Source organism: Propithecus coquereli, unplaced genomic scaffold, assembly GCF_000956105.1.
Source record: "Propithecus coquereli isolate 6110/MARCELLA unplaced genomic scaffold, Pcoq_1.0 Scaffold348, whole genome shotgun sequence".
Classification (NCBI taxonomy): domain Eukaryota; kingdom Metazoa; phylum Chordata; class Mammalia; order Primates; family Indriidae; genus Propithecus; species Propithecus coquereli.
In genome coordinates, this window is record NW_012149152.1 from 619678 (window position 1) to 633898 (window position 14221).

Sequence of the window (14221 nt, forward strand, 5' to 3'; positions counted from 1 at the left end):
AAATTCACCAACTCATTATTATGAGAACAAGAAGCAAATTGTAACCAGCGAGTTATTGGTATGGTAGTGAGAGAGAACACTATTACTTCTTCCCTTTAGTTCCTAGATCTATACCTCCTGGCTATGCACTGAGCCTATTGCCCTTCTTTTTGCCATAAAATATTTCCTGTTTGAGGTAATGTAGTGTGAGTTATTATGGTAATGGGTAAGTTTTCCTGTAAGTCTGTGAATAGTCATGCCGAGCAGGACTGTAAGCAGCAAGAGCAAACAAATTCATACCCAGAACATGTACCTATCGCTGTGAGGACAAACTGCTACCCCTTCTTGATGGAAAGGTTTCCATGCCATCCATCTGCCACCAAGTAGTCACCAAGTCACCCCGGGAAATGACAATACATGAAGGGCTCGTTGATGGTCACTACCATTGGCAGGTCATGCTGGGAGCCAGAGGCTAACCCACATGCACTGGACAGTCTTCTTGTCCATCTGATTATTGACAGCCTCCTCTGCTATAACGTGCTCTGGTGGACATTAAGTGGGACACTAATATATTCACATTTTTACCCTTTCTATTAAGTCCATTCACTTATCTTTTCCTAAACCTCCTTGTCATGGATTTTCTAATTCTACTCTTCCCAAATCCCTGATCAAGTGGCCATTTATTAGTTACTGTGCATGAGTCAGGGTGGATCCATGCCTCAAGGCAGGTCTCCTTCCACAAAAAGTAGACAACTAAGTATTCTGTTCAAAATTCTGGCAAGCAGGAGAGTTTATGTTTATTATTGTCTTTTGATACCACTTCTGAGTCAAATTATGGTGCAGAACCTACTTGATTTCAGCTTGTTTTTATTCATCATGCAGACTTGCCCATAAACCAGGTCTGCTTTCATTCTTCCTCTGCCAATCGTGTTAGAAAACACACTGTGTGGCACAGATGTGAGATGAGGAGAGGGGATGAAGCAGAGTATGAACTACTATGGGCAGTCGCATATGTTTTGTGGCTCAATCCCACTTTTATTTTGTAGTGGAATGTTGCTGTATGTGTTCAGTTTTATGGTCAGTGGATCAGATAACAATCAGTCCATGATAAGCCGTTTCATTGCAAAGTCACTTGGTATTCCATGGTTAGGCCAATTGTTTCTACCAGAGCCCAGGAGAAAGCTGTTTTTGAAATAGATATTTTTCAACACAAGAGGCAAAGGTCTTTCTCTAAAGCTTGTAATGCCTCTGCTGTGATTATGATAATGGGGAGTGCCAAAGACTCCATACAACATCTCTGTTTTCCACGAACACTTACATAACCATTGGATCTGCTGGATCGCAAGGTACAGGAGGTAGAGAAGGTTGCATCATGGCCTAGATCTGTTGCAGGGACCCCTGTCACTCAGGTTCTTCTCGGAACTGGCAGCTTTACAGGTTGCCTGGGAGATGGAGCAGAGCAACACATGTGAATGTGGTTTTTGTTGTCATCTAAATCCAAAGAGTCCAATTCCTTTTTGCTTTTGCATAAACATAATCCCAACAATTTTTCTCTCACTTTAGAAAAGACATCTCAATGTGATATTCTAGTGTGTCCCAGACTACTAGGTCTCTAGAAACACCCCTACTATTGCAGACTCTTAAATCTTTACAGAAATTTGTCTCCCATTCTCTACCTTTATGCAGAGGAGGTCTAATTCCCTTGGACAGAGGTTGCCTCTGTCAACGAGAAGACTTGTGGGAATTTTGAGGTTCAAAATCTTCAGCCATAAAATTATCCACATACAGCAGTACTCAAACTCAAAATGTGTTATTTATGAGACTGGTCCAGAAATCCTAAGTATACTGCCTACCTTTACCCAAATATTCTTACCCTGTGTATCAGGGTCCCAATCTTTCTTTACCAATATCTTTATCTTAGCTTAAAAGCAAAAATGGAATTGAGCCCCTAATTTGTATTGCAGCTCCACAACCATTACTATGTTCTCTTGGACTGCAGCCATATCTTCCCTGCAACTACAGAAGAGAGAGACTGTTCCAAAGATGTCGTGATGACCTTTTGTTCTGTATGTGCATTCCTAATTTTACAATCCTGGTTTCCATTTCTCCTTTTTCTGTGTAATGTCATTGGGGTATCAGAAGACCCGTGTGAACTATATTTCACAATCTTTGCAATCACCATCGTTATAGCAACTAAGTGCCACAAGCACTTGTTCTTCCAATACCTTTTACCTCTATCTGCATTTTATTCCAAGTCACCACCAGTGACAATTAATCACTCATGATTCCATCCCTTGCTATGGATTGTCTATGCTCCAATTCCCACCTGGAAAGGTGATGATTACATTTCATATATACTTCTGTCTATCTATCTAGATAAAGATATATGACAAACCTAATCTCAAAATCTAATTTTGAGAGTTTCTTTTCTGAGTCTACTGCTGACATTAATTACTGTATCTGTCAGAGTCCCAAGAATTGGCACTTTCAATGATACTTTGAATAGTATTTATTTACAAAGAGAACATTTACCAAGGTGAAGGTATAGGGAAACCACAAGGGAAAGTGCTGTAATCTAAACCAGTAGCAGCCAAGCTATTACCACCCTTATGACCACAGAGATGAGCTGTTACCAGACACAGAAGGAGAAAATTGTGTAGAGATGGCTGCATTGACAGAAGTAGTGACATCATTTAAAGTTCACAGCCAGCCTGAGGTGACATTGCAGGATGGAGCCAAGAAAATAAATAACCTGACTTTACTCTCTTTCTTTTAACCTCCTGCCAAAACTCATAATGATCATGCCCTCTTGTTTCCAGAGGGCATGGGGACTCCTTTGATGTAGTTCCTACGGGTTAACTTTCTGGGTCAAAAAGCAGGTATATAAAAGTAGATAGTGGATTTTAGGTTAGATGAAAGATATCCGGTGTATTTCTTATTGAAGTTGCTTAGAGCATAAAATAGTTTGATGAATCTAGTTGGTACCCACTTTGTTTGATGATGAGAGAATAGAAATATGATTGAATGTAAATATGAATGAATGATGATGTGGATGTGGTTTTAGACCATTTATCACTCTTTAGTAACTGTTTTCATTCTGTTTACTCCAGTAGTGCTTTCATCTGCTTGATCTACATTGCTGGCAATCCATGAAACCTCTGACTTCATTGCTTCATTCTTTCCTTCCTCTTTCAGCTTCTTTTCCTGGAATTAAAAGAGTAACTGAGAAACAGTGAATTCTCAGGAAAGTAGAATAAAATTCAACGCAGAGGGTCTAGAACATGTAGGTGCAACAGAGATTTCAAGGACAGATGTTTGTGGGTCACTGAGCCCACATCTCTACAGTTGGTCTCAAATAACACTCATTTATTCTAGAGGAACTTCTGCGTTCTCACATCGCCCACTGGTGGTCACCAGATGGAGAAAGGCTTGCCTTCCTGATGATAAATAACTCATTGGTACCAACCATGGTTATCCCTCGGTTTACTGGGGAGCTGTATCCCAAAGGAAAGCAGTATCCTTATCCTAAGGTAAGTAATGTGGAAGTCCTAGTTTGTTCCTTCTCTCTCTGCACTAGTGGCTTCATTGATAGTATTCTTGGTTTGTCAATCAGTTATCTTTGGAGAAAAACAAAAGCTTCCCTCATCTATTATCAGACATCATTTTGGAGTTTGCAGTAGTCAATTCACGGTGCTTGGGTAGAAAGAGGTAGAGACGATTTAGGGGTGTGGGAGCTTTCACTTTCGCTATATTTCTTTCCTTCTGATGCTCATTCTTATTTTTTCTCACCTTACCAGTTGAAAAGAGGGAGAGAAGAGATAGCCGTTAGCACTGAGGCAGAGGCAAGTTTTCTCCAAGTCTATCCTACAAGTTGGTAACAGGTGTTATGAGGCAGAGGAACGTGCCATGGTTAAATAAGTTGGAAGTTCTTAAAAAAAATCTAGCTTCTTTCAGATGATTTTGTAGAGCGCTTAATGAACTATATGTTAATGTGTATTATAAATCTCCTATAAAAAATAGACTAAGCATAAAGAATCTCCAGTAAGAAATAGATTGAGCATAAAGAATCTCAGTAAAGAATAGACTAAGCATAAAAAATCACCAGTAAAGAATAGACTAAGCATAAAGAATTTATTAGTATTAGTACTAAAATCAGCACTATTTTGGCAGAGCATACTCTAGAACATACTTTATGCAATACTGCTGTGGAATCATAGCTGTGGGTAGCTAGGATAGATGGATTTTTTTTTTATCAGATGAAGCAAATATGGAAACACTGTGCAGTCAGCAAAAATGTTTTCAAGTGTTGGTGAAACCTCTAGAAAACAGTTACAAAAGCATCTGGATTGTGCTGGTTTTTCCCCAGTATGCCATCTTTAATTATTCAAGGTCTCTTCTTACATGCATATTTTCCCCATCTTTATATAACAACAACCACAAAAAAGGCTCATGAGGCCCCCTATATTTTAATCATGAAAAGATGTCTCATAGAAAACTTTATAATTTCACTTTTCATTTTAGCTCTTCAGAGAGGATGCTGATATCATTTAGAAATCATTTTTTAAGCCATTCCTTTAGTGAGTTGTCTTTTGTTTTTTCCAAGTACATTTGGTTTTCTATCTTTGAATCTGCACACTACATTAGCTGGACAAAGGAGGAAAATTTCCATCAGCCTCCTTACTTTAGGCCCACAATGAAGGCATGGTCACAGAACTGATGCTGTGATTTTAAAATGCTATTTTTAGGGTCTTCTCTGGGAACATAGATTAGAAAGCACATGTACCCTGTGCTCTTCAGGAGAAAATAACAATTTAACCTAACAACTATTAATCATATTCATCAAGAGATTTTTATTGTACTGCAAAAAAAGAACTTATGACTTCTTTAATTATAGATTTCGCCATGTTTTTGTGAGTGACAGTTTCAGCCTATACAGCATACCAGCACTTTTATTTTTTAAGAGAAAACTTGAAAATATTTCTCAAATATATGAATTCTTCCATTGTTTGATTTACTTGTAACAATAAAAGTTCACCTGACAATTTAAATAGAAAATGGAGATCTAGTGACATACTGTGAAAGGCACATCCAATTGTCCAGTGCATTGCCCAAGGGGAACAGAGTCACATCCAAATATTCAGTGCACTGCACCAAGGGAATAAAATCAGCCCCCTGGAAGAGACAATTTTTTGCAATTCATTTCTCAAGAGGAGTAGGAATTTTGTAATTCACATAAAAAAGCCATATGTGTTACCTCATCTTCGAATTCCTTCTCCATTATGGACTCATGGTGCTTAGACTTGGGCACTCCTAGGCCTCATAATTCTGTCAATACTGAGACAAATATATGGACAAATAGAAACATCCGAGAAAATTGAAACGTGTCAGCAGTAATTCAGAAGACACTGGACACAAACACAGACAACTTATTATTATTTAATAATTCGTTATTTAATTAATTATTTAATACTGCTTAATGGTAAAGATAGGCATAACAGAACAATAGTGTTTGTTTATTAATTGTAGAACTCACATGTGCTAATAATGCACTTTGTGTTTTCAGGGAGACTTTTCACTTTTTTTCCTTCTCATTTAGTCTTTATCACAATTGTCTCTATTTTAAGAATGGGCAAACAGATCCTAAAAGGCTTAGTGATTTTATAAAAGTCACGGTTTTTTTAGGAAGAGGGAAATAATTCAAATTTATTGATTTTTTTCCTCACTATGAAACTACCAGAGGTCAACTTGTATTTCAAAAGATGCAGCTGGAATCAAAACATCTCCTTGTCAAATTAACACATATTTGTGGAGCTCTGTTTTCTCTATTTACTCTTAATGACTTAGTTATATATGGGTAGCATTCTTAACCTCACACCTGCTTGCTCTCTCTCTCTCTCTCTCTCTCTCTCTCTCTCTCTCTATATATATATATGTATATAAAACGTGATGGAAGTCTTAAGTGTGTATTAATGACTACCATTAAAGAGTATTTAAAAATAAGAAAAAAGATATTTTAGCAGGCAAAGCCAAGAGAAAGAATCCCCAGTCCTCAAGCCATTTTTAGTAGGAACATCTGCCCAGGCACTTAAGAATAATAAGACTCAAAGAAAATAGATCTGTATTTTGGTCCATGTTTTAAAAATAAATTTCAGTATCATTGTGAATGCGTTACTTAAATTTTCAGGCTTAACTCTTTTCTACTATGGTTTAAGGAAAATGTTTCATAGTTTTTCCTGTAACAAATGTATCATTTTGATTTGTTCTTACTTATGCAATAAACTTTCAAAAAGTGCTACTTTAGAAACTGCAGTAGCACAGAGTTCATACTAAATTGTGCTTTAAAATGAGTGCAGTAAATACCCAATGTAGTCAGATTTACTAATGAAATACTTACACAACAAATATATTTGTATTTTACTTAATTCAGCATGATTCAGAACTCATAAAATACCCTATCATTAGCAATTCAGCACAAAAGAGATGCACAGTTCTATCCCAGTAACCTCAGGTTAATCTTTTTAATTAAAACATTATCTCGTTTAATGACAATTTAGTTGCCAGTAAAATAAGGTTAATTATTATTGAGGCTTGTGTTTCAGAATCATAGAGAAAGGAATTCTGTGGATTTGCTGTCTTTGTGGCAAATGTGACCATAAAAAGCAAATAGATGAACTCCTCTAATTTGCAAACTCTTAAAATGATTCAAATATTAAAAAGTACAGATGAACTTTTGATGTGTGTTTAATTTCAAAACTCCATGGAAAGATAAAAATCTAACTGAGATTATAGAATTCTTAACAGTTAAATTATGGAGACAGCCTGATGTTTGGTTGAGTTGTTCATTTTTTGTCTGAAAATTGGCCACATGTGTACACAACCGTTCATCTGTGCTCATGTGGAAGCTAATTGGGATATTAGTAATTCTGTACATGTATAAGTGTTACTGATGTAAAGAAAACTGTCTTAAAAGATATGATAGTAATTGATATGTCTTTAATAAAGTATGTCATATAACTATGCATCATTAGTAAAAGTTCACAGAAAGATCAAATTTAATTTAATTTCCCTTTTGCTTTAATCAGTGTATTCACTGATAAAAAATATGAGCACAGCTTTTCAATATAGAAAAGAAGATTTCGCATCTTAATAATTATCATTTTTAATTCACTACCATATACTATTTTAGGCACTTTATATAAATCATCTTTTTCGTTAGTCCACATAGCAAAACTATGAAATGTTTTTATCTACAGACGGGAAAATTTCTTTGACTCAAAACTTATAATTTGCAACGTATTTTCCAAGAGGTATTTGTCTCATTTTTTTTTTTTTTGAGACAGAGTCTCAACTGTGTTGCTTGGGCTTGAGTGCGTGGCGTCATCCTAGCTCACAGCAACCTCAAAATCCTGGGCTCAAGCAGTCCTTCTGCCTCAGCCTCCTGAGTAGCTGGGACTACACGCATGCACCACCATGCCCGGCTAATTTTTTCTATATATTTTTAGCTGTTTGATTAATTTCTTTCTATTTTTAGAAGAGACTGGGTCTCGCTCTTGCTCAGGCTGGTCTTGAACTCCTGAGCTCAAACAATCCACCCCCCTCGGCCTCCCAGGGTGCTACGATTACAGGCGTGAGCCACCCTGCCTGGCCCTTGTCTTATTTTTGATAATCAAATAAAATAATACTTGGGGATTTTTTAGCATCTTTCCATGGTCCATAACAACTAAATAACAGAGTCAAAATTTGAACTCTGATTTCTCTGATTTACAGATTAAGCTAAACCAGTTGTCAAAATGTGGTCCTTTCAGCAGTGCCAGGGGTACTAGCCTTATGCTGGAGTGGGCTTCATTGAGCAATCAGTGATTTAACAAGTCCTCTGGGTACTCTGATTCTGATGCAGGCTAGCCTTTGACAACCACTGAGCTGTACTAGTTAGATACATGGATGGATGGATGGATGGATGGATGGATGGATGGATAGATGGATAGATTAGAAGGATATAGAGATATAGACTAATGTTTTATCAAAATTCACATACTAATTATCTGGGAATTTTGTTAAAGCACAGATTTGCAGGCTCGCACTCAGAGATTCTGATTCTGAGTCTGACTTTAGGTCTGGGTGTGTGGCTCATCAATTTGCATTTCTAAGGTTCCAGGTGAAGCTGATTAATGCCACTGGTCCAAGAACAACACTTTGATGGCACTGCTAATACCACATCCAGCTCTAAATTTGAACATACCTGATCCAGCTAGAGAAATGGTCAGTCTAACAGTTAAATGGATAAAGCCAATATTTTCAGGGAGGAAAATGACAACTAAATTAAAACAAGAACGGTGTGAAAGGAAACTCCTAAGAGCTGTAGAAACCTAAATTGACCAACAAATATGTTCAGGCACTGGAGGGTTTGGGAGCAATGAAAAGATTTAAAAATTCTGAGTCCAGAGCATTTGATGTGAGGCAAGCTCACCAGTTATCTTCCAGGAAAACCTTTACTGTATAAACCATTTCCATAAGGTCTCTTAATAGTCACCTCATTTCTGTAGTAAAAGCCTCTCTTGACTCCTTTCTTTGGCTCAGGACTTCTGACCTGTGTATGACACACTCCCACAGATGTGCTGGTCTCTTGATAATCTGGCAAAGACTTCTTCGGAGTTGCCGCTAGCTATTGGCGGAATGTACTATGGTGCTTCAGGTCTTGATGGGTTTTGTCAATGCCAATTCTGTGAACATGAATCCTTTGTCATCTTTAAATCAGTTTTATCGTTCTCTTTAGATTTTTGTCAGGTCTTTTAATTCAACTCACTTTTAATTTCCTTCTTCTCCTCTGTATATCTCATATAGTCTTCTCTTTAAAGTATCAGCCATATCATAAGGATGATGGCACATTGTTTAGAAGCACCTTGTTCCACAAATAATCAACTAATTCGGTACATCATTCATTCATGTGAGCAGTTATTCATTCATTCATTCAAATTGCTTGAGATATGTTGGTGAAAGTTCCCATTTCTGCCCCTTCATTGCTCACAGTGTATTTAGAAAAACTTTGAAGGCCATTGCCTGGGGATGAACTGAAAGCACAACGGCAGCTTTGCAGTTAAGAGCGTCCTGGGTTTAAATACTAGCTGCCTCAGTTATTAGGTATTTCACCTTGCACAGTTACTTAGCTTTTCCATTTTCATTGGTTATAATTATATCTATAACTTCAGTAAGGACATTGAATGAGGTAATTCATGTAATGCTTTTAGCATATACTATATGCCAGAAACTTACCAACTGCTATGCATGCTAGTTGTTATTTATTTAATAAAATTTTGATTCACTGAACTCAAATTGCATATCCTCACCACTGCCTTTCTACTCTTCATGCCAGGTACTCAGAGAGGTCAGTCTGCCTGTGGCTCACCTCCCAAGGGTCAATTATGCAAATGAGTCATCTCATTTAGTAATTAATAACATTTATTTTTTTTAAAGCCAGGGAGATTAATGTGATGGAATACATTAGGGTTTGTGGAATTTTCAGCGTGTAGTACCTGAATTAGATAAGTTTTCTCCCTCCCTCTCTTCCTCCCATTCTCCCATCCTTTCTTCTTTCTCTTCTCCTTCTTTTTTTAAATTAGCAAAATCTTCTTCCTGTCACATTTCATATCCTATAATCTAAGTAGTTTCTTTATCTACTAGTTGTTCTGTGCAGCCAGCCCTTCTGGTGCCATTCTAGGGAAAGAACACAGTGGCACTGCCTAATGAATGAAGTCATCGCGATTTCCTATCACCTTTAATTGTCTGAGGAAAGTGCTTGAAAAGCAGCAATCTCCAAAAACAATCGAAAGCAATCAAGTTGTTGAATTTAAAATCGTTTCTACTTCAAAGAAATTAAACATTTTTCTCCCAACACAAAAAAGTAAATGAATCAAAATTCTTTTTCTTTTTTGCTCAATATATTCTAATGCTTACTATATTTGCATTACAACTTTCGTTTTCTCAAAGGCAGGTCAAGTGAACCCAACAATAAAATTATATGTTGTAAACCTGTATGGACCAACTCATACTTTGGAACTCATGCCACCTGACAGCTTTAAATCAAGGTATGCAATTTCAATTTCGCTTTTATGGGGAAATAGATATTTTCACTCCAATTATCATTTTGTTGCAATTTAGAGAGAGATGTGATCAGCTGAACAAATCCACTTGAAAATAAAGCTGAGGTTGCTTCCATTAGTAAGGAATGAAGTCATTCTCAGTGTCTGGCTGTTTCCAAGAAGCATTTCATTTCAAGGTGATTATCACCACCACAAATGACTGTAGATTCTAATGTTGAAAATTAAGTCTTTTGCTGGGGATGTGACAGAGAGATGGGGACAAAGGATAATTTTCCACTGAATTTTCTTCAAGAAAACAGTTGCTCCATTTTTAAAAAGGTGTTCTTTAAAAGGATATGATCTCGCTGGAATTTGCTAGTTTTTCTAATTGTGTCCCCACAGCTTGCCAAGGATTCTCTAGAATTCTTCTCCAGGCAGAAAAATTTAATGAGATTTTTTTTCATAGTATCCGACATATGAAGCCTTTATATTTAAAAAGTCGGAGCAGGGAGAAAAGAAGTACACTTTATGTGTCAAAAACATAATTTAAATATTATCAAAATCTTCAGCAGTGAACAAATAATCAAATAATCATGTACATTTTGCAATCCAGAGTAGTCTCAAACCTTCAAAGATGATTCTTTCAAATATTGGAGCCCTTTGGAAATTTATCACTGTCCATAAGTTGAAATAGGAAATTGATTTAGAAAATGATTTCACACTATATTGAATAATATGGAGCTAAGCTTGAAATTTGTTTTGATGATATCCATAATCAATGCAGATTCCAATAAAAATTTTACTCAAATGTTGTTTCATATTTAGAAAAAAATCATCCTGGTTGAGAATTTTCACAGATAGTGCAGACTGATATGTGTAGATATTTTTAATACTTGAAAAGGTAATAAAAATTTGTGGAATGCTTATACAAGAAGGCCCTCATTAACTACTTCATACAAACTGTTCCTTTTACTGACAGAATGATGAAACCCAGAGATAATAAATGGTTAAGATAGAACCTCAGAACTAGTTGTTAGCAAAGGTAGAAAATGCGGTAAGACCAATTTCATCAAGGTATAGAGCATTTCATCCACACTGGATGGGAGACCTTAAAGATCAATCTGAATTGACAAGTAGAAGGCAGGAGGTGGACCAAATCAAACAGAACTTCTATTTCTGAGCTTGATCTACCAGCCATGAATGATTTAGTCACCAATGAAGCAATTATGGAAACTATTGACATTTTAACTGGTCCTTAACTCTTATCTTTTGCTCTGATTTGTTTAATGCTCTGAATTAACAAGAAAGGGAACTAAAGTAGGAGTATTAGAGTCACCTGTCTACCACTATTTCATTTGTCTGCTTGGACAAGTCACTTTACCTCTCTCAGCGCCGGAAGCCCCTAGTCTTGAAATAATAATTTCTGATACTTTTTCTGTTTTTTTAAATCTTTGCAATAGGGATCAGTTTTATAATATACATGTTTCTTTCTAATAGGAGCTAATGATTCATGACCTTGACTTTGTTACCTATTTGTGTAAATATAAACATATGTAAATTGATTCATTACTAACATATTTTTCCCATGTCCTATTAAGTTCATCAAATTCCCTCTCTTTCTTTTGGAGTTTGTGTTGTGTTCATAGCATAGCTACCTGTATAATTTGAGATACTGCCTACAGTCTCAATAGCAGAATATTTAATAATTAAATAAGTATTAATTTATTTTATAATAATTTACATTTTTACTCTTTTTGGTATATTATCTAAGCATTGTTATATTTTTATAATCTTTAGATTATTTGTAAGATGGCAATCGATAAGTGAACCCTATATTATTTCTCAGTATAATTACAAACTATTTTTTTTCTTTTTTGTGCTTTTTCCCCACCACACCTGAACCTCAAATATGACCATCTCTTAGCTTTCTTCTCTATAATAAAATCACCATAATCACAAGAATAATAATTGAATATATATGGGTATGCCTATATAGACAGAAAGAGTAATAAGATAAATATAGAAAGATGTACTTTTATGACTTAAGCTACCTTGGGAATTGTACTCCCTGACCCCCACCACCCCCCAAGGAGCAAAATGCGTTGGTATTGAAAATCTTAGGTCGTTGGTTTGATCTATTTGATTGTTTATTTGGCTGATTGGTTTATTTATTGATAATAACTAACATTTATAATTATAATAGAAAAAGGCCCCCAAGCTAGTATCATCATTTGGTAGATTTTCCCTTCAACCAGATACTTATACTCTAGTCAAAGACTATAAAATAAATAAATTTAAATTCATTAATATGGTCAAAAGAGAAATTAAAAGGGTAAAATGATCTGGAGAAGGGCATAATTTCTTTTCCTAATTTCTACCATCACACCTCATTCGTTTTATTAATTTATTTATTTATGCCTGATTCAGCCAGAGACACATCATCAAACAAATTTAGACTATGAATACAACTCTTCTTCAATAGTAATTCAGTTCATATTCATCATCATTTAGTTTATCTTTATTTGGATTATGGTCTGTATTGGTTCTGAAAAGAATGTAGCATGGTAGGAACTAAGATAATACTTCTTCAATGTCCCGAGAACCAGTTAGACGAATCTTCTCATCGTGGGAGAAAAAAACATCTTTCCAAGAGCTGCACTATGAGTTTAAAGTATTGCAAGCACTGAGAACCTTTATTAGAAAATTTAAATGTGAATTTAAAAATATACAGTTAAATTCTAGTGAAATAATTTTTTATAATAATGAATCATGCATATTTTTCTACAGATTAAATGTGTCACATTGTTTCGGGGAAATGATGCATTGTCATTTGTGTTCAGATCTGTCCAGTCTGAGGAGTTAAAGTAATGATTTGTCATTGGTTTCTCCCTACTCTCTATCTTTAGCATTAGTTTACTTATTGGAAATCTCTCTCTATTTCCTCATCTTTTGTGACCCATTGTTCTCAACCTGCACCACTGATGTAACATTGCCATATTGCCCTGTCATCTGAGCTTGACACTCTCGTGCTTTTTCCTCCTATTTAATTGAATTATGTCTAGCCTACATCTCTTATTCTTTTAAGGACTATCTGTGCTTTCCAAAAAGATATAATTAATAAATTCATCTGTGTTCATGGAAGTGTCCTGAATGATTCTTCTTACAAGTAATGCATAGTTATTAACAGAGATCTTTGGAGGACACTAGCTACAAGTTAGTCATGAATATCATCATAATACACTTACTGGCAGAATCCTAGATTACCTGGAAGAGAATGAGCTCAGAGTATCTATATGTGCACAGAGATTATGTTTGGAACATAAAGCAGTGATTAGACAGAAAACCAGTGAAAACATGGGTGTAGCTGCTAACATACCTGTCTGCAGGTGGTGCTGGGGCCTCCATACCCTTGTGGACAATTAGATCTTCTGTGCCAGACCACCCAGCTGATAGAAAGTCTCTGTTGACTTGAGTGCAATTGCTCTAACCAGCTTGTCTGTCTCTGTGGCTCAAGAGGACCAGCTCCTCGAGGACTGCCTGGGTAATCCAGAGCCATGGGGACTAGGAACAAGCAGGAAAACCAGTTATAAGAAAGGGACACTTCTGCTGGCCACTGGTCGTGGGACACCAGATCTAATGTGTTCATGAGATGGAGTTCCAGGAGCACAGCCACATCTGCAGCAGGCAGGCCAAGGAGTGTGACATTTCCAGGTAAGGGCACTTCTCTACTCCCTCATTCAGAGAAAGCCCGAATACTTATGAGCAAGCAGAATAAGGCAATATGAATCATAGGGAGATGTACACCTAGGACCTTGGGGCAAAGAAAGTAAGAATATAGGAATTGATGTAATTATTAGATGTATCTTTCCCCTCTGCCTATGTGTCAAACTCTACCTTAGCTTCCATTTTGGTCATTTTAAACACTTCAGTATAGAAATTTCAATGGTTTGAAATTGCCCCTTGTAAGACTTAAAAAATTTAATTTTGGGAAAAATTCTCTCTCTTCAGATTGTGGTTGTCATGTGCAAGGTGTATAATAAGGTGTATAATAAGGTATCTCATATCAGATTATGTTTTACTTGTGACTGTAATGTACATCATGTGCAAACACACAAAATAATCACATTATTTAATCAAAGAGACACATAAGCATATGGCTATAAATT

General features: G+C 36.1%; 1 protein-coding gene across 1 annotated transcript in view; it reads left to right on the forward strand.

Annotated features, from left to right (window-relative positions):
- The window catches only part of DPP10 (dipeptidyl-peptidase 10 (non-functional)), a 670962-nt gene that overhangs the window by 484970 nt on the left and 171771 nt on the right, over window positions 1-14221 (forward strand). Inside the window, exons 8-9 of the mRNA XM_012651081.1 lie at window positions 3355-3509; window positions 9964-10061. Coding sequence (XP_012506535.1) covers window positions 3355-3509; window positions 9964-10061 — 253 coding nt within the window. The remainder of the gene's footprint in view (window positions 1-3354; window positions 3510-9963; window positions 10062-14221) is intronic.